At 43.3% G+C, this 22,159-nt stretch overlaps 1 protein-coding gene across 1 annotated transcript in view; it reads left to right on the top strand.

Moving 5' to 3' along the window:
• The window catches only part of LOC109900537 (glutamate receptor ionotropic, kainate 2-like), a 159,880-nt gene that overhangs the window by 133,749 nt on the left and 3,972 nt on the right, over window positions 1-22,159 (top strand). Inside the window, exons 14-17 of the mRNA XM_020496194.2 lie at window positions 3,032-3,150; window positions 5,474-5,691; window positions 6,809-7,034; window positions 17,454-17,707. Of these exons, the coding sequence (XP_020351783.1) occupies window positions 3,032-3,150; window positions 5,474-5,691; window positions 6,809-7,034; window positions 17,454-17,707 (817 nt within the window). The remainder of the gene's footprint in view (window positions 1-3,031; window positions 3,151-5,473; window positions 5,692-6,808; window positions 7,035-17,453; window positions 17,708-22,159) is intronic.

Here is a 22,159-nt window from a genome sequence, read left to right as displayed (position 1 = left end):
ACAGTAGGTTCACCATTGTACTAACCTGTCACACACTGAAGGCCTATAGGTTCTCCAATGAAGGCCTATAGGTTCACCACTGAAGGCCTATAGGTTCACCAATGAAGGCCTGACATGAATGTTACTGACACTTTCTCTCTGTGTACATCTAAGTGCGATACGTGCTGCTTTGTTCTGGACCAACTGCAATTTACCTACAGTATGTCCTTCTTTGCCGCACATGACCACACAACTGGGAATTAGCCCAGATGTGACAAAACTAGGGCCTGTAGGACTTGTCTGGTCGACTGAGATGTCAAGAAGGCAGAGCAACTCCTTATCATGGACAGACTTGTTCCCATTTTAGCAACCATTGAGTCTATATGTTTTGACCATGACAGCTTGCTATCTAGGGTGACACCCAGTAGTTTAGTCTCCTAAACTTGCTCAATAGCCACATTAATCAATAATAGCTCTAAAGGAGGTTCAGCGTTGAGCAAGTGATTTGTCACAAAAAAATATGCTTTCAGTTATTTAGATATTTTGCACCAGCCTATTGCTAGTTACCTATTCTATGTTAAGTGTCTCAGTTATTTATTTTACTGTTGCAGCTGAAGTGTATACTGTCATCAGCGTACAGAGACACAGGCTTTATTCAAGGTCAGTGGAAGGGCATTTGTAAAATTAGAAAACAATATTGGCCCTAGCCGGCTGCCCTGAGGTACACCACACTCAACTGAATTTTCATGAGGGAGGCTTCCATTAACGAAAAAACCCTTTGTGTTCTATTAGATAGCTAACTGTCAATCCAAAATAAGGCAGAGGATGCAAATCCATAACACCTACGTTTTTTCAGCAATAGGTTATGATCAATGACATCAAAAGCTGCACTGAAATCTAATAAAACAGCTCCCACAATCAAATGAATTGTCACCAAGTGCTATACAGAGACCCAGCCTAAAACCCAAAACAACAAGCAATACAGATGTAGAAGAACGGTGGCTAGGAAAAACTCCCTAGAAAGGCAGGAACCTAGGAAGAAACCTAGAGAGGAACCAGGCTTTGAGGGGTGGCCAGTCCTCTTCAGGCTGTGCCAGGTAGTGATTATAAGAGTACATGGCCATAAAGGCCAGTTTGTTCTTCAAGATGTTCAAACGTTCATAGACAACCAGCAGGGTCAAATAATAATCACAGAGGTTGTAGAGGGTACAATAGGTCAGCACCTCAGGAGAAAATGGAAGTTGGCTTTTCATAGCCGAGCATTCAGAGGTCGAGACAGCAGGTGCGGTAGAGAAAGAGAGTCAAAAACAGCAGGTCCGGGACATGGTAGCACGTCCGGTGAACAGGTCAGTGTTCCTTAGCCGCAGGCAGAGCAGTTGACCAGGTGGACTGGGGACAGCCAGGAGATATCAGGCCAGGTAGTCCTGAGGTATGGTCCAGGTGCTCAGGTCCTCCGGAAGAGAGAGAGAATTAGAGGGAGCATACTTAAATTCACACAGGACACCAGGTAAGACAGTAGAATTATACCAGATATAACAGACTGACCCTTGCCCGCTGGCACATAGACTATTGCAGCATAGATACTGGAGGCTGAGGCAGAAAATCCCAGTGGAGACAGGGGAGGCAGAGACAGAGCCTAGGCAGAGACAGTTTCTATCAATTTCTTTCAGCCAATCATCTGTTATTTGTGTCAGTGCCGAGCATGTTGAGTTCCCTTCCCTGAAACTCTGTTGTTAGTTTGTTTTCTGGAAAATAACTTTGTATTTGATCAGACACATTTTTTTCTTAAAGTTTACTACAGGCTGATTGGTCAGCTGTTAAAAGCATTAAAGGGTACTCTGCTATTCTTGGGTAGCGGAATGACCTTTGCCTCCCTCCATGTCTGAGGGCCCACACTGTACTCTAGGCTTAAATGGAAGATGTGTCAAACAGGAGTCACAATGTACTACGCTACCAACCTCCGCAATTTACCATCCAGGTTGTCGGTTCCTGAGGGTTTGGCCTTATTTATAGATTGCAACAAAAAAAAATCACCTCTTCCACACCGCCTTTGTGGAATTCAAAACTACAGTGCTTGTCTTTCATTATTTAATCCATTATGCATGACTATGAAGGCTCAGCATTTGTTGTTTGCATGACTTACCTAAGTTTGCTTGTCTTATCAACAAAAAAGTTACTAAAGTGGTTGACAATATTAAAGGGTTTAGTTATGAACAAGCCATCTGCCTCAATGAAGGATGGAACCAAGATTGCTTTTTTGCCTAGAATTTCATTTAAAGTACTACAGAGCTGTTTATTATCATTCTTTATATAATTTATCCTTGTTCCATAGTACATTTCTTCATCTTTTTGTTTAGTTTATTTACTTGATTTCTCAGTTGACTGTACATTTGCCAGTCTGCTGTGTTGTCAGACTTTTTTGCTATTCCCTTTGCCTCATCCCTCTCAGCCATATCGTTGTTCAATTCGTCATCTAACAGTTCGTTTCTTGATTGGCGCATGTGTGGATACTCTTTTAGAGAAGATTTCTGCAACATTAGTAAAGATGTGATCAATACATGTGGATGATTTAGTTCATGTTTTGTTTGTAAATACCCAGGTAGGTTGACTGATAACTTGAACCAGATTGCAAGCACTGGTTACAGCTTGGAGCTTCTTTTTGAGTAGGCAGCTTGATGACAACCAGTCATCAACTCTATTGATATCACATATTATCCAACATTTCACACATACATTATAGTCCAAATACAGACTTTTAGCACTTGTTGGTCTATAGAACCCTAACCCTACAAGAATAGGCTTTAGGTGAGGTGGATGAACCTGTAGCCATATTAGATCCAAATCATCTGACATGAGATCCTCTCTCAGCCTAACAGGAATATGACTCCAGATATACAGTACATGTATCTCTTTTTAGGAAATCGACCTCAAGCGATGTTCTTTTTTTAAAGTAAAGGAATGTCGTGTGTTTAACTGGATAGAGAAGAGATTGTAGAGGCCACTAATGTTATTCTGTTTGACTGAACTGTCTGTGTGTTCTCTCCAACCACAGGTTCAGCCCGTACGAGTGGTACAACCCCCATCCGTGCAACCCAGACTCGGACGTGGTGGAAAACAATTTTACACTACTCAATAGTTTCTGGTTCGGCGTCGGGGCTCTCATGCAGCAAGGTAGTTGCCTCAGCCTGCTGGTGCTGTGGCTATCTCTGTGTCCTACTCTCTCTGGGGGCCAAGGGCCAAGGTTTTAGGCCAGGCTCCGGGGTACACACACGGGTCTCTGGGTGTGTGCTGCTACACTCTTAGAAAAAAAAGTGCTATCGAAAACCGAAAAGGATTCTTTGACTGTTTACATAGGTGAACCCTTTTTGGTTCCAGGTAGACCCCTTTCCACAGAGGGTTCTACATGGAACCTTAAAGGGTTCTACCTGGAGCCAAAAATGGTTCTCATATGGGGACAGCCGAAGAACAATTTTGGAACAGTTTTTTCTTAATAGTGTAGGTGGAAAGAGAAAAAGAGTTACGGGGCATCTATACATGCTTTATAAAGGGCTTATAAAAGGCTTAGTTTAGCCTTAAAAGATGCAGCTCAATTAAGTATATGAAGTATATGTATATGAAGGATGGTATATGAAGGATGGGGCTAAAAACAAACGATAACTCATGTCAAATATACTGTGTACATAAAATGTACATAGTATGTGTATAAGCTGGAGGTAGAAGCCTAAGTGTTGTTGTCCATTAGTTTACTCCAATTAGGGGAGGGGTGGTAGGGTTAGGGTAAAATAATAAAGGAAAATAAATAAATATAAATATAAACGTCTGAATGGAATTTGAGATTTTTGGTTCCAACCTCCATGTCTTGTGAGACGCAGCGTAGGTGAACGGAAGATCTGCGCATGTGTGGTTCCCACCGTGAAGCATGGAGGAGGAGGTGTGATGGTGTGCTTTGCTGGTGACACAGTCTGTGATTTATTTAGAATTCAAGGCACACTTAACCAGCATGGCTACTGCAGCATTCTGCAGCGATACGCCATCCCATCTGGCTTGCGTTTAGTGGGACTATCATTTGTTTTTCAACAGGACAATGACCCAAAACACACCTCCAGGCTGTGTAAAGGCTGTTTAACCAAGAAGGAGAGTGATGGAGTGTTGCATCAGATGACCTCAATCCAATTGAGATGGTTTGGGATGAGTTGAACCGCAGGGTGAAGGGGCGGCAGGGTAGCCTAGGGGTTAGAGCGTTGGACTAGTAACCGGAAGGTTGCAAGTTCAAACCCCCGAGCTGACCAGGTACAAATCTGTCGTTCTGCCCCTGAACAGGCAGTTAACCCACTGTTCCTAGGCCGTCATTGAAAATAAGAATTATTTAACTGACTTGCCTAGTTAAATAAAGGTCAAATTACAATTTTAAAAAAGAAACCAACAAGTGCTCAGCATATGTGGGAACTCCTTCAAGACTGTGGGAAATGCATTCCTCATGAAGCTGGTTGAGAGATTGCCAAGAGTGTGCAAAGCTGTCATCAAGGCAAAGGGTGGCTACTTTGAACAATCTTGATTTGGCTTATACTTGTTTGGTTACTACATGATTCCATATGTGTTATTTCATAGTTTTGATGTCTTCACTATTATTCTACAATGTAGAAAATCTTTTTTTTTTTTAAGTCTTGAATGAGTAGGTGTTCTAAACCTTTTGACCGGTAGTGTGTATATAAAAAAAAATATTTATACAAAAATATATGGGGGATTGGAAATGATGTAGAAAATGACGTTAATAGAAGCCGCTACCTATTTGCAATGTTGAAGCTGATCCACCCCATCAAAAAAAACTAAAAAAACAATGACAGGTTGGTGTCATGTGCCACTACACAGAGTACTCTCCCATTGCCCACAGCCAATCAGCACCCAGAGAGTAGTGGGACATGGGGTCAGGATGTGAGGTTATCTTGGGTACATGACAGTCAGACCCATCCAGTTTGTCTGTTTCCACAAAAGTTGCTTATTGTAAAATGTTAACATGTAATTCAAAGATGTGACTCATTTGTGATCACTGATGGTAAGTTGAATGAGTACACCTTTCCAAGTACACCTTGGACCAGGTGAAGCCTATTTTAGAATAAAAATTCTCTGTCAATGGATATTCTTCATTCAATATGCTTTTTAGTCCAGGAGTGAGCTTAATCTGGTCTGGGAAACCAGACCCTTATTACCCAAGTCCTAGCTTTAGTATAACACCTATCAACTATTCTTGGTCTCAGACGGACTGTCTCAGGTGCCTGGATTCGGCCTACTTCCGGGTGATCCACAGTGCACAATATACACCCCAAACAACTCAATATACAGCCCAAACAACTCCCACAGATCTTTGTAGATGCTACCCACTACAGTGTGTGGATATCTTCTCCATGGAGATACTATCTTATCCCAGCTGCATCTTCTGGAAGTCTTTTTTATCTGTCTCTACTTCCTACCCCCCTTTCCTCACCTTCTAACCCAGGCTCAGAGCTCATGCCCAAGGCCCTGTCCACCAGGATTGTGGGAGGCATCTGGTGGTTCTTCACCCTGATCATCATCTCCTCCTACACGGCCAACCTGGCTGCCTTCCTCACCGTGGAGCGTATGGAGTCGCCCATCGACTCAGCCGACGACCTGGCCAAACAGACCAAGATCCTGTACGGAGTGGTGGAGGACGGATCAACCATGACCTTCTTTAAGGTAGCTAGTTGGGCGAACCATTGGGCTGTATGCGACAAGTGGCCTTCTGAGGCCTTCTGTTCTCTTATGCTGCTGAAAATATGGATATTTTTCACACAAGTTATTTTGTTGTTCTTTAAATCGTACTTCTTGCAATGCCGTTTAATCAAGCATGGTAACACTTTATTTGACAAGGTCACATTGACATGGAAAGTGCTAGTCATTTTAATAGGTGTCTGCTGTGGAAAAAGGCATCTGCTCCAACTCAAATGTAACACACCTGATTCAGCTGGTTAAGGTTCTGATGAGGAGCCATTTAGTAGAATCGGGTATGCTATATTTGTGTTGTAGCGAAAGCTTGTAGGACAGCAGATCTATAGAAGAAGGGTTGGACAGGCCAGCTCTATGTACTGGAAAAGGCCAGCGCTATGTACTGGAAAAGGCCAGCTCTATGTACTGGAAAAGGCAGGCGCTATGTACTGGAAAAGGCAGGCGCTATGTACTGGAAAAGGCAGGCGCTATGTACTGGAAAAGTCCAGCTCTTTGTACTGGAAAAGGCCAGCTCTATGTAGTGGAAAAGGCCAGCGCTATGTACTGGAAAAGGCCAGCTCTATGTACTGGAAAAGGCCAGCGCTATGTACTGGAAAAGGCAGGCGCTATGTACTGGAAAAAGCCAGCTCTTTGTACTGGAAAAGGCCAGCTCTATGTACTGGAAAAGGCCAGCGCTATGTACTGGAAAAGGCCAGCTCTATGTACTGGAAAAGGCCAGCGCTATGTACTGGAAAAGGCCAGCGCTATGTACTGGAAAAGGCCGGCGCTATGTACTGGAAAAGGCCAGCTCTATGTACTGGAAAAGGCCAGCTCTATGTACTGGAAAAGGCCGGCGCTATGTACTGGAAAAGGCCGGCGCTATGTACTGGAAAAGGCCAGCGCTATGTACTGGAAAAGGCCGGCGCTATGTACTGGAAAAGGTCAGCGCTATGTACTGGAAAAGGCCAGCTCTATGTACTGGAAAGGCAGGCGCTATGTACTGGAAAAGGCCGGCGCTATGTACTGTACATCCAATAATTGATTCATTACTATCATTAGAACAGTTGGAATTCATCTGTCACATTTTCTTCCTCTGGTCGTTTCTCAGAAGACTAAGATCTCCACCTACGATAAGATGTGGGAGTTCATGAACAGCCGGCGATCGTCAGTGATGGTGAAAGACATAGACGCAGGAATCCAGCGCGTGCTCACCTCAGACTACGCCTTCCTCATGGAGTCCACCACCATCGAGTTCGTCACCCAGCGCAACTGCAACCTCACCCAGATAGGAGGCCTCATCGACTCCAAGGCCTACGGAGTGGGGACACCCATGGGTAAGGTCTATTGTCCTTGTTGTCTATATAGTCTATCATCCATATTGGCTAAATTGCTTATATCTCCTATATCCCCTTCTACCTGTCAATGGCAATGTATGTTACTGGGGCGGCAGGTAGCCTAGTGGATAGAGCGTTGGACTAGTATCCGAAAGGTTGCAAGAGCAAATCCCCAAGCTGACAAGGTAAAAATCTGTCGTTCTGCCCCTGAACAAGGCAGTTAACCCAGGCTGTACCTAGGCTGTCATTGAAAATAAGAATTTGTTCTTAACTGACTTGCCTAGTTAAATAAAGGTAAAATAAATATCAGAGTAAGCTGATAAATGAAGGTTGGAGTTTGGGTTGTTGGAGACAGAGAGTGATAACACACCTTATGCATAACTGAAAGGGCTGAACAAGGAAGCGTTATGAATGAGGTCAGGAGGTTAAAGTGAAGGGGAAATAGACAATAAGAAAAATGTAGGAATTTCACACAGTATCTAGGATTTCTCTACACATTAAGATAATTGTACTTATAATAAACCTATTTTTGATTTGTACAGCTTGAAATCAAATGTGAAAATACCATGCCCGACAGGATCACGAAGTAACAGATTTAACTCTGGCATTTCAGTGTTAACACTGTTCCACTTGACACGTAAGGTATATGATAATCCACCTCACATAACCAGCTTTTTCTGTTGGGACAGATTTTTTCCTTGGCCTGTAAAGATTCTGTACAACAGAGAAGGTGCTGAACCCGTTTTCCTGCAACATATCATATTTCGGATAATAATGAACAAAATCTCATGTAAAGGCGGTACCTATATTCTAGATCAGCATGCCTACTCTGAAACGCTTGATACGGCCCATACTGTATGCTGTATGTGTGCAGGTCACATCTCATGGACTCCAGAGGAAACAGGAGGAACGCTGCTGCTAGTGGTTTATAATTCTAGGGTTAGTGATGAGGCTGCAGATAACTGCCCTCATCCCATAATGGCCTCATCCATCACCAACATTATGAACGCCATCAAAACATCTGAACCTGTCCACTGTTGATTAGTATTGGTGGTTATGGGTCTGCAGGGATACTGTGTGTTGCTGATATGACTCGGCTGTTTTTGGTGGCAGGAACGCCGGCTCCAGTAGCTCAGAAATGTCCTCCCTCCTGGGTATTTCACGCACGACAGTGTCTAAGGGTTTACTTGGAATGGTGGGACAAACAAAAAACATCCAGTCAGCGGCAGTCTTGTGGGCGAAAACAGCTCATTGATGAGAGGTCAAAAGAGAATGTCAAGAATCATGCAAGTTAACAGGCAGGTCACAAACAGGAAAATAACGGCACAACAGTGATGTGCAGAACGGCATCTCAGAACTCACATCTCGTCGGGCGTTGTCAAAGATGGTCTATTGCAGCAGACGACCACACCAGGTTTCACTCATATCAGCTAAAATCAAGAAAAAGTGGCGCCAGTGGCCAAGCGATCACCAACACTGGACAATAGAGGGGTGGAAAAACATTGCCTGGTCTGACGAATCCAGGTTCCTGTTGCTTCATGTTAATGACAGAGATAGGATTTGGCGTAAGCAGCATGAGTCCATGGCCCCATGGTGTTGGGAATGTTGTCCTGGCACAGGTTAGGTCCCTTGATTTCAATTGAGCAACATTTCCATGCACTGAAGAATTCAGGCTGTTCTGGAGGATAAGGGGGCACTGACCCAGTATTAAATGGGTGTACCTAACAAATAAACTGGCCACTGAGGGTATATTTATATGTATGGTTATTAGTAGTGGACACTGATATTGATAATGGAATATATATATACAGTGCCTTGCGAAAGTATTCGGCCCCCTTGAACTTTGCAACCTTTTGCCACATTTCAGGCTTCAAACATAAAGATATAAAACTGTATTTTTTTGTGAAGAATCAACAACAAGTGAGACACAATCATGAAGTGGAACGACATTTATTGGATATTTCAAACTTTTTGAACAAATCAAAAACTGAAAAATTGGGCGTGCAAAATTATAAAGAAATAAAAGCTGAAAGAAATAATTCTCTACTATTATTCTGACATTTCACAATCTTAAAATAAAGTGGTGATCCTAACTGACCTAAGACAGGGAATTTTTACTAGGATTACATGTCAGGAATTGTGAAAAACTGAGTTAATGTATTTGTGTCACGGTCGTCATAACGAGAAGACCAAGGCGCAGCGTGATATGAATACATACTTATTTTAATGAAGAATAAACACTGAACAAACTATTCAAAACAACAAACTGAACCGTGAAGCTAATATGGCTAGTGCAGACAGGCAACTAAACATATACCCAAGGAATATGGCTGCCTAAATATGGTCCCCAATCAGAGACAACGATAAACAGCTGCCTCTGATTGAGAACCAATCTAGGCAACCATAGACATATAAACACCTAGACTTATAAAAACCCCTAGACAATACAAAAACTAAACAAACCACCCTTGTCACATCCTGACCTAACCAAAATAATAAAGAAAACAAAGATAACTAAGGTCAGGTTGTGACAATTTGTCTAAGGTGTATGTAAACCTACGACTTCAACTGTATTTATATGTGCATATTCTTATTCATTCCTTTACACTTGTGTGTGTAAGGTAGTTGTTGGGAAAGAGTCACATTAACATCTGCTAACCATGTGTATGTGACCAATAACATTTGATTTGATTCGATTAACAGGTGTGTCTTCTTAAAAGTTAATTTGTGGAATTGTCTTCCTTCTTAATGCGTTTAAGGCAATCAGTTGTGTTGAGGGGTATACAGAAGATAGCCTTATTTAGTAAAACATCAAGTCCATATTATGGCAAGAACGAACAGCTGAAATAAGCAAAGAGAAACAGCAGTCCATCATTACTTTAAGACATGAAGATCAGTCAATCCAAAAACATTTCAAGAACTCTGAGAGTATCTTCAAGTGCAGTCTTAAAAACCATCAAGCACTATGATGAAACTGGCTCTCATGAGGACCGCCACAGGAAAGGAAGACCCAGAGTTACCTCTGCTACAGAGAATAAGTTACCAGCCTCAGAAATATTATTTTGTTCAAATAAAGAAAAAAGAAAAACCCATGATTGAGTAGGTGTTCTACAACCTTTGACCGGTAGTGTATATATACATTGCATTCAGAAACTATTCAGACCCCTTGACTTTTTTCTCATTTTGTTATCTTACAGCCTTGTTCTAAAATGTATTAAATAGTTTTTTCCCCCCACATCAATATACACACAACCTCCCCATAATGACGAAGCAAAAACAGGTTTTTAGAAATGGTTGCAAATGTATTAAAAAATAATAATAATTAAATATGACATTTACATAAGAGTTCAGACCCTTTACTCTGTACTTTGTTGAAGCACCTTTGGCAGTGATTACAACCTCAACTCTTCTTGGGTATGACGCTACAAGCTTCTCCCATTCTTCTCTGCAGATCCTCTCAAGGTCTGTCAGGTTGAATGGGGAGCATAGCTGCACAGTTATTTTCAGGTCTCTCTAGAGATGTTCGATCGGGTTCAAGTCCGGGCTCTGGCTGGGCCACTCAAGGACATTCAGAGACTTGTCCCGAAGCCACTCCTGCGTTATCTTGGCTCTGTGCTTAGGGAAGGTGAACCTTCGCCCCAGTCTGAGGTCCTGAGCGCTCTGGACCAGGTTTTCATCAAGGATCTCTCTGTACTTTGCTCCGATCATCTTCCCCTCGATCCTGACTGGTTTCCCAGTCTGTGCCGCTGAAAACATCCCCACAGCATGATGCTGCCACCACCATGCTTCACCGTGGGGATGGTGCCAGGATTCCTCCAGATGTGATGCTTGGCATTCAGGCCAAAAAGATTAATCTTGGTTTCATCAGACCAGAGAATCTGGGTTCTCATGGTCTGAGAGTCTTTAGGTGCCTTTTAACAAACTCCATGTGCCTTTTAACAAACTCCATGTGCCCTTTAATGAGGAGTGGCTTCAGTCTGGCCACTATACCATAAAGGCCTGATTGGTGGAGTGCTGCAGAGATGGTTTTCCTTCTGGAAGGTTCTCCCATTTCCACAGAGGAACTCAGGAACATCTGTCAGAGTGACCATCGGGTTCTTGGTAACCTCCCTGACCAAGGTACTTTTTCCTGGTTGCTCAGTTTGGCCGGGTGGCAGCTCTAGGAAGAGTCTTGGTGGTTCCAAACGTCTTCCATTTAAGAATGATGGAGGCCACTGTGTTCTTGGGGACCTTCAATGCTGCAGAAATATTTTAGTACCCTTCCCCAGATCTGTGCCTCGACACAATCATGTCTCGGAGCTCTACGGACTATTCCTTTGACCTTATGGCTTGGTTTTTGCTCTGACATGCACTGTTAACTGTGGGACCTTAGATAGACAGGTATATGGCTTTCAGATCATGTTCAATCAATTGAATTTACCCAAGGTGAACTCTAATCAAGTTGCAGAAACATCTCAAGGATGACCAATGGAAACAGGATGCACCTGAGCTCAATTTCGAGTCTCATAGCAAAGGGTCTGAATACTTATGTAACTAAGGTATTTCTGTTTTTCTCTTTGTTATTATGGGTTATTATGTGTAGATTGATGAGGATTTAAAAAATGTAATCCATTTTAGAATAAGGCTGTAACGTGTGTAAAAAGGGAAGGGGTCTGAATACTTTCCGAATGCACTGTATATATGTACAGTATATACCTTCCCAACAAGGGGAAGATTACCAACAGTTCATCTTAATCCTCAATCATTTCTTTTTCCTGTAGCCGACTTAACCTTCAAAAACCTCCAAAGCCAAATGTAGCACCACCTTACCCTCTTATGGTACGGTAACAGCAGGCCGCCATTTAAAAGCTTGCCATTCAATCCACGCCTCCTATTCCCCACGCTCCCCTACGCCATCCCTCCATCCCCCCTCCGTCACCCCTACTGACCTAAACTGTGATCACATTCATATTTGAGGCCCGACAGCAGCAGAGTGAGTGATGTCCTCATATGTTGAACATCTGTCAGTTAGTTGCGTATGAGTGTCGCGTCAACGGTAGCGTCTGTCAGTTAGTTGCGTATGCAGAGTGCGTTAACAGTAGCATTAGCTCTCTCCGCCATTCAGCCCTGGTTCCATATTCTGCCTCTCCAAGAATCCATCCTATTAAAGTGGCTCTGAATCATTTGAAATGTGAGCTGGGGGAGAATTAGAGGACTCTTGATGAATACTTGGGTGTGGGTTATTCACACACACATGCAAGGGCATACAGTCGTGGCCAAAAGTTTTGAGAATCACACAAATATTAATTTCCACAACGTTTGCTGCTTCAGTTTCTTTAGATATTTTTGTCAGATGTTACTATGGAATACTGAAGTATAATTACAAGTATTTCATAAGTGTCAAAGGCTTTTATTGACAATTACAGGAAGTTGATGCAAAGAGTCAATATTTGCAGTGTTGACCCTTCTTTTTCAAGACCTCTGCAATCTGCCCTGGCATGTTGTCAATTCACTTCTGGGCCACACCCTGACTGATGGCAGCCCATTCTTGCATAATCAATGCTTGGAGTTTGTCAGAACTGGTGGGTTTTTGTTTGTCCATCCGCCTCTTGAGGATTGACCACAAGTTATCAATGGGATTAAGGTCTGGGGAGTTTCCTGGCCATGGACCCAAAATATCAATGTTTTGTTCCCCGAGCCACTTAGTTATCACTTTTGCCATATGGCAAGGTGCTCCATCATGCTGGAAAAGGCATTGTTCGTCACCAAACTGTTCCTGGATGGTTGGGAGAAGTTGCTCTCAGAGGATGTGTTGGTACCATTCTTTATTCATGGCTATGTTCTTAGGCAAAATTGTGAGTGAGCCCACTCCTTTGGCTGAGACGCAACCCCACATATGAATGGTCTCAGGATGCTTTACTGTTGACATGACACAGGACTGATGGTAGCGCTCACCTTGTCTTCTCCGGACAAGCTTTTTTCCGGATGCCCCAAACAATCGGAAAGGGAATTCATCAGAGACAATGACTTTACTCCAGTCCTCAGCAGTCCAATCCCTGTACCTTTTGCAGAATAGCCATCTGCCCCTGATGTTTTTCCTGGAGAGAAGTGGCTTCTTTGCTGCCCTTCTTGACACCAGGCCATCCTCCAAAAGTCTTCACGTGCAGATGCACACACACCTACCTGCTGATTCAGATAATTTGCATGGCAATAAATTGCAATTTATCTGATCACTCTTCATACCATTCTGGAGTATATACAAACTTCCATCATACAAACTGAGGCAGCAGACTTGTGAAAATTAATATTTGTGTCATTCTCAAAACTTTTGGCCACGACTGTACACTCACTCACACACACACACACACACACACAGCACGACAGCGCAGAGCTCCTTTTTTTCCCCTACCTCCTTTAAATAATCAGATTATGAAAACACTAACATGGTTTCAAGTTGTTTTTCATTAACGAAACATAGAAATAAAACACCCAGTAAGCATTCATCTTGTCGTGTGTGTGTGTGTGTGTGTGTGTGTGTGTGTGTGTGTGTGTGTGTGTGTGTGTGTGTGTGTGTGTGTGTGTGTGTGTGTGTGTGTGTGTGTGTGTGTGTGTGTGTGTGTGTGTGCGTGCGTGCGTGCGTGAGTACAGTCGCGGCCAAATGTTTTGAGAATGACACAAATATTAATTCATATTAATTTAAAAGTCTGCTGCCTCAGTGTGTGTGTGTGTGTGTGTGGTAGCTGCCTAGGCCCTTGTAGTATCGTGCTGTGGGATAGGAAGGGAGAGGTGGGGACAGCAGTGTCGTGCTGTGGGATAGGAAGGGAGAGGTGGGGACAGCAGTATCGGCTTGTGGGATAGGAGGGGAGAGGTGGGGACAGCAGTATCGGCTTGTGGGATAGGAAGGGAGAGGTGGGGACAGCAGTATCGGCTTGTGGGATAGGAGGGGAGAGGTGGGGACAGCAGTATCGGCTTGTGGGATAGGAGGGGAGAGGTGGGGACACAGCAGTGTCGTGCTGTGGGATAGGAAGGGAGAGGTGGGGACACAGCAGTGTCGTGCTGTGGGATAGGAAGGGAGAGGTGGGGACAGCAGCAGTGTCGTGCTGTGGGATAGGAGGGGAGAGGTGGGGACACAGCAGTGTCGTGCTGTGGGATAGGAGGGGAGAGGGGGGACAGCAGTGTCGTGCTGTGGGATAGGAAGGGAGAGGTGGGGACACAGCAGTGTCGTGCTGTGGGATAGGAGGGGAGAGGTGGGGACAGCAGTATCGGGTTGTGGGATAGGAAGGGAGAGGTGGGGACAGCAGTATCGGCTTGTGGGATAGGAGGGGAGAGGTGGGGACAGCAGTATCGGCTTGTGGGATAGGAGGGGAGAGGTGGGGACACAGCAGTGTCGTGCTGTGGGATAGGAAGGGAGAGGTGGGGACACAGCAGTGTCGTGCTGTGGGATAGGAAGGGAGAGGTGGGGACACAGCAGTGTCGTGCTGTGGGATAGGAAGGGAGAGGTGGGGACACAGCAGTGTCGTGCTGTGGGATATGAAGGGAGAGGTGGGGACAGCAGCAGTGTCGTGCTGTGGGATAGGAGGGGAGAGGTGGGGACACAGCAGTGTCGTGCTGTGGGATAGGAGGGGAGAGGGGGGGACACAGCAGTGTCGTGCTGTGGGATAGGAGGGGAGGGGGGGGACACAGCAGTGTCGTGCTGTGGGATAGGAGGGGAGGGGGGGGGGGCACAGCAGTGTCGTGCTGTGGGATAGGAGGGGAGGGGGGGGGGGACACAGCAGTGTCGTGCTGTGGGATAGGAGGGGAGGGGGGGGGACACAGCAGTGTCGTGCTGTGGGATAGGAGGGGAGAGGCGGGGACACAGCAGTGTCGTGCTGTGGGATAGGAGGGGAGAGGGGGGGACACAGCAGTGTCGTGCTGTGGGATAGGAGGGGAGAGGGGGGGGACACAGCAGTGTCGTGCTGTGGGATAGAAGGGGAGAGGCGGGGACACAGCAGTGTCGTGCTGTGGGATAGGAGGGGAGGGGGGGGACACAGCAGTGTCATGCTGTGGGATAGGAGGGGAGAGGCGGGGACACAGCAGTGTCGTGCTGTGGGATAGGAGGGTAGGGGGGGGACACAGCAGTGTCATGCTGTGGGATAGGAGGGGAGAGGCGGGGACACAGCAGTGTCGTGCTGTGGGATAGGAGGGGAGAGGGGGGACACAGCAGTGTCGTGCTGTGGGATAGGAGGGGAGGGGGGGACACAGCAGTATCGTGCTGTGGGATAGGAGGGGAGAGGCGGGGACACAGCAGTTCTACTCTGGAACTCTGGAGCGATTACTTTTCCTTTGATCACTGAGGCTCCCGCTGTGTCTTAATACGCTGCGATAATTCCAGCGTTCTCCCACTGTCTGCGGATTTGGGGAGTTGTGCTCATCTTGGCACATGGATATGGACACGTGCATAAGTGCACACACACACACACACATACACACACACACACACACATCTAACACACTCTCTCACTCTATCTCACACACACACACTCTAACACACTCTCTCACTCTATCTCACACACACACACACACTCTAGTAATTTATCAGAATCAACAGGAGCCCTGCTACTCCGGAACACAAAACCCTGTGGCCCTGCTACTCTGTAACACAAAGCCCTGTGGCCCTGCTACTCCGGGACACAAAGCCCTGTGGCCCTGCTACTCCGGGACACAAAGCCCTGTGGCCCTGCTACTCCGGGACACAAAGCCCTGTGGCCCTGCTACTCTGGAACACAAAGCCCTGTGGCCCTGCTACTCCGGGACACAAAGCCCTGTGGCCCTGCTACTCCGTAACACAAAGCCTTGTGGCCCTGCCACTCCGTAACACAAAGCCCTGTGGCCCTGCCACTCCAGAACACAAAGCCCTGTGGCCCTGCTACTCCGGGACACAAGGCCATGTGGCCCTGTTACTCCGGGACACAAAGCCCTGTGGCCCTGCCACTCCGGAACACAAAGCCCTGTGGCCCTGCCACTCCGGAACACAAAGCCCTGTGGCCCTGCCACTCCGGAACACAAAGCCCTGTGGCCCTGCTACTCCGGAACACAAAGCCCTGTGGCCCTGCTACTCCGGAACACAAAGCCCTGTGTCGCCAACACCTTGCGGCGTTGTAATGCTAGAGAACGAGATGCTAATTCTGTAGCCTGTCTCCCAGATACTGTGAGGATTAGCAATTAATAGGATGAAGGAGGGGTGTTTCCATGAAAACACCATGACCGGTTATGCTCATAAGATAAGCAGGCCCACAAGTTAAGCTCTGTTCCCACCATTGCTTGTTAAAACTACACTGTAATGGAAAACTGTCATTGATACGCACATTTTTTGGTATTATCAACATTAAAAAACTCTGAAATGTTTTACTGCAGCATACTGTAAAGGGTGGTGCATTGTGTTAAAATGTCTGTATTTCTAATGGTACTGTAGAATACAGAATACCGCACCACATCTTTGGAACCCAACACACCTTTTGACCATTAGTGGAGGCATGGCATTGTTGTTTCTGATTCATTAACATATTTTGAGGCTACAGTTGTTGCACCTGTGAGTGAGTGGTTATAGTGCCTTATTCATTTGAAATGTTTAGGGAACAGATTGGAGTGGCAGCAAGTCTTAAACCTTAAATGGTTGAACATTTTGCCATGTCCTTTGTTCTGTTTTTCCCTGTAGTCACTGCCAGTTTGGAAGCCTTTGTCAAGGCCTCTAGAAGTGCAAGTGAAATAAAACACCAAACGTTCATTAATATTCTGTAATGTCTAAACACTGCCAGCCTGCTTGCACCAATCCATTGTAATTACAGTAAAATACTATGAAATACAAACCCCTCTCCTCAATGAATTTCATTCATCCATTCATTAATTCATTACTTCTGATTACGGTAGCATTGACTTTTTATTTTTTACAGTATAAATATTTTACTGTATTGTACTGTGTGTCATTACACTATCATATTTATTTTACAGTAGATGTACTGTAATATTAAATACAGAATTTTGCTTGTCACCGAGCTTGTAAATTCATGGTAACCCTTTTACAGTGTAGCCACTGAACATTGACTAGCCTTTGAATTAAGATGAGATTAAATAAGATCAAATAGGATTCAAATGTTATTGATCGCCATGCAGGAAATGTGTCTGCAATATTAAAACATACAAGTACAATACCAATACAGCTGAAACAGACACAACAACCATTATTCATTTAACAAGCCAATCTGATGCCCTTTTTCTTGAAAAACGAAATCTGATCTAACATTTTTCTAACAAAATCACCATCGCAAAGCATACTATGTAATATATAGGCACTGAACAATACCTAGTCTTTAAATTAATTCATTTCAAAACGAATTAATTCACTTTGCGGTTTTATTTATTTATATAGTTTCTCAGATCTTCTGTCCTTTTTGTCCCCTCCAGGCTCTCCGTACCGGGACAAGATCACCATAGCGATCCTGCAGCTGCAGGAAGAAGGGAAGTTGCACATGATGAAGGAGAAGTGGTGGAGGGGGAACGGTTGTCCGGAGGATGAGAAAAATAAGGAGGCTAGCGCTCTGGGGGTGCAGAACATCGGGGGTATCTTCATCGTGCTGGCTGCAGGGCTGGTGCTGTCTGTGTTTGTGGCCGTCGGAGAGGTCCTGTACAAGTCTAAACAGAACGCTGAACTGGAGAAGGTGAGGTTTATAGGCTTCGTAGAGCATCATATCACTTTAAACTAATGTACTGTTAAACCAAAGTTTATTTGGAATTTACGGTAACAGTAAATTAACAGTAACTTACAGGTAAGTAAGTTACCGTAAAAACATGATTTTCTTTTACAGTGTAGGTGTCATAGAACATTTATAAGGTCTTCTTAAAAACTGTGTACTGTGCCAGAAAGTATTCATACCCCTTTACTTATTCCACCTTTTGGTTTGTTACAGCCTGAATTCAAAATGGATTAAATATATTTATTTCTCACCCATCTACACACCCCATAATGACAAAGGGAAAACATATTTTCAGAAATGTAAGCAAATTTATTGAAAATAAAATACGTAAATATCTCATTTACATAAGTATTCACACCCCTTAGTTAATAAATGTTACAATCACATTTGGCAGTGATTACAGCTGTGAGTCTTTCTGGGTAAATCTCTAAGAGCTTTGCACACCTGGATTGTACAATATTTGCACATTATTATTTTCAAAATTCTTCAAACTCTGTCAAATTGGTTGTTGTTCATTGCTATACAACATTTTCAAGTCTTGCCATAGATTTAAGCCAAAAAAAGATTTAAGTCAAAACTAAATCGGCCACTCAAAAACATTCACTGTCTTCTTGGAAGCAACTCCAGTGTAGATTTGTCCTGGTGTTTTGTGTTATTGTCCTGCTGAAAGGTGAATTCACCTCCCAGTGTCTGGTGGAAAGCAGACTGAACCAGGTTTTCCTTTAGGATTTTGCCTGTGCCTAGCTCTGTTCCATTTTTTTTTTATCCTGAAAAACTCCCCAGTCTTTAATGATTACCAGCATACCCATAACATGATGCCACCACTGCTATGCTTGAAAATATGGATAGTGGTACTCAGTAATGTGTTGAATTGGATTTGTCCCAAACATTCAGTCCAAAATGTTAATAGCTTTGTTTTGCTGTACAGGATTCCTTCTTTTCACTCTGTCAATTAGGTTAGTATTATGAAGTAACTACAAGGTTGTTGAGCCATCCTCAGTTTTCTCCTATCGTAGCCATTAATCTCTGTAACTGTTTTAAAGTCACAATTAGCCTCAATGTGAAATCCCTGAGCGGTTTCCTTCCTCTCCGGCAACTGAGTTAGGAAGGACCCCTGTATCTTTGTAGTGACTGGGTGTATTGATACACCATCCAAAGCCTAATGAATAACTTCACCATGCTCAAAGGGATAATCGAATGGCTTTCTTTGCGAGGCATTGCAAGGCACCTTCCTCGTCTTTATGGTTGAATCTGTATTTGAAATTCACTGCTCGACTGAGGGACCTTAGATATAATTGTATGTGTGGGGTGCAGAGATGTTAATTAAACACAGTTGTTGCACACACAGTGAGTCCATGCAACTTATTATGTGACTTGGTAGGCACATTTTTACTCCTGAAGATGTTTACATAACAAAGGGGTTGAATACTTATTCAATAACGACATTCCAGCTTTTTAGTTTTAATTCATTTATAAACATTTCAAATAACATAATTCCACTATGACATTATGGGACATTGTGTGTAGGCCAGTGTCCCAATTTTTTGTGTGCAATTTAATACATTTTAAATTCAGGCTGTAATACAACAAAATGTGGAAAAAGTCAAGAGGTGTGAATACTTTCTGAAGCCACTGTAGATGCCTCCAAAACCATGTACAAGCTAAATCATACCAGACTACGTAAAGGCTGATATAAAAGGTATTCCCAGCTGGTTCACAGCCCTTTATAAAATAGCATGGCATTTGCTTGTGAATGAGTTGTGTAGTGAATAGCATAGTGTACAGTATAGCGTAGTATAGTATAGTGTGGTAGTATAGTATAACAAAGTATTGTAGTGTGGTGTATAGTATAGTGTAGTAGTATAGTATATTGTGGTGTATAGTACTGTATAGTGTAGTATAGAATATTGTAGTGTATAATATAGTGTGGTATAGCATAGTATAGTATAGTGCAGTAGTATAGTGTAGTGTATAGTAAAGTGTAGCATTGCGTAGTATAGTAGTAGTAGTATAGTATAGTGTAGTGTATAATATAGTGTAGTATAGCGTATTATAGTATAGTGAACTGTATAATGTAGGGTAGTAGTATAATACCGTGAAGTAGTATAGTGTAGTATATGTAGCATAGTATAGTATAGTGTGATATAGCATAGCATTCACATGTTGCACCTCCGTCACTCGTTCGCGTCACCACGCCATTGTTATGAATGTTCTCAAGCCTCCCTCTACCCGGCGGTGCCATGTGGTGCCCTACAGTCTTGATAAGTCCAGTCATTATGGACGGCAGCTAACGATTGTTTAGTCTAAAGTTACACTATAGTGCCTGGAAATACAATGACACTGCTAAAATAATCAAATGTTTAGCAGGAAACCACTTTGCCAGCATTATCATGTCATTACCTTTAGACAAGGTAATGTTGTCATTAGCCAGCAAAGTTTAAAAAAATAGATAGCATTGCTAACGAGTGTCCTCCCCTCAATCTTAGCTAACTATCTAACGTTACACTGCATTTAAAGTCAATCTGACATTATCAAAAGGATGAAAAAAGTTTTTCTGACTAATTATTTGCCTCCTTTTGAATGCATTGTATTTCCAAGCCACTGTAATGCACTGTTGATAAAAACTTCATCAGCGCTCGATGCATTGAGTAGAATGCACAGTTGGGCATTAGTCCAAAACGAACGTTCAAAACATTATTCTAACGAAACATGCAACCCATGAATAGTGTAGTGTAGTGTAGTGTAGTGTAGTGTAGTGTAGTGTAGTGTAGTGTAGTGTAGTGTAGTGTAGTGTAGTGGACACTACCATTCAAACGTTTGGGGTCACTTACAAATGTCCTTGTTTTTGAAAGAAAAGCACATTTTTTGTCCATTAAAATAACATCAAATCGATCAGAAATACAGTGTAGATATTGTTAATGTTGTAAATGACTTGTAGCTGGAAAAGGCTGATTTTTTATGGAATATCTACATAGGCATACAGAGGCCCATTATCAGCAACCATCACTCCTGTGTTCCAATGGCACGTTGTGTTAGCTAATCCAAGTTTATCATTTTAAAAGGCTAGTTGATCATCAGAAAACCCTTTTGCAATTATGTTAGCATAGCTGAAAACTGTTGTTCTGGGCAGATTTGCAAAGAAAAAGCCAGACTGGCTAATAAAAATAAAAGATTCAGATGGGCAAAAGAACACAGACACTGGACAGAGGAACTCTGCTTAGAAGGCCAGCATCCCGGAGTCACCTCTTCACTGTTGATGTTGAGACTGGTGTTTTGCTGATACTATTTCATGAAACTGCCAGCTGAGGACTTGTGATGCATCTGTTTCTCAAACTAGAGATTCTAATGTACTTGCCCTCTTGTTCAGTTGTACACCGGGGCCTCCCACTCCTCTATCTATTCTGGTTAGAGTCAGTTTACACTGTTCTGTGAAAGGAGTAGTACACAGCATTGTACGAGATCTTCAGTTTCTTGGCAATTTCTCGCATGGAATAGCCTTCATTTCCTCAGAACAAGAATAGACTGATGAGTTTCAGAAGAAAGTTGTTTGTTTCTGGCCATTTTAAGCCTGTAATCGAACCCACAAATGCAGATTCTCCAGATACTCAACTAGTCTAAAGAAGGCCAGTTTTATTGCTTCTTTAATCAGAACAACAAAAAATTATAAACTTGGATTAGCTAACACAACGTTATAAGGTTATGATGTTATGACGTTATAAGGTTATGATGTTATAAGGTTATGATGTCATGAGGTTACGATGTTATGAGGTTATGATGTTATGAGGTTATGATGTTATGAGGTTACGATGTTATGAGGTTATGATGTTATAAGGTTATGATGTCATGAGGTTACGATGTTATGAGGTTACGATGTTATACGGTTATGATGTTATGAGGTTACGATGTTATAAGGTTGCGAAGTTATGATGTTATGAGGTTACGATATTATGTTATGAGGTTACGGTGTTATGTTATGAGGTTACGATGTTATAAGAAATGTTATGTCCTCCAGACCACCAAGGTGGTGGTAAAAGCACACTTTTCTCATGTTCTTTCACCCTCTTTTCTCATGTTCTTTCACCCTCTTTTCTCATGTTCTTTCACCCTCTTTTCTCATGTTCTTTCACCCTCTTTTCTCATGTTCTCTCACCTTCTTTTCTCATGTTCTCTCACCCTCTTTTCTCATGTTCTCTCACCCTCTTTTCTCATGTTGTTTCACCCTCTTTTCTCATGTTCTTTCACCCTCTTTTCTCATGTTCTTTCACCCTCTTTTGTCATGTTCTCTCACCTTCTTTTCTCATGTTCTCTCACCCTCTTTTCTCATGTTCTTTCACCCTCTTTTCTCATGTTCTCTCACCCTCTTTTCTCATGTTCTCTCACCCTCTTTTCTCATGTTCTCTCACCTTCTTTTCTCAT

The sequence above is a fragment of the Oncorhynchus kisutch genome, linkage group LG12 (assembly GCF_002021735.2).
Source record: "Oncorhynchus kisutch isolate 150728-3 linkage group LG12, Okis_V2, whole genome shotgun sequence".
NCBI lineage: Eukaryota > Metazoa > Chordata > Actinopteri > Salmoniformes > Salmonidae > Oncorhynchus > Oncorhynchus kisutch.
This window is presented reverse-complemented; position numbering and strand designations above follow the sequence as displayed.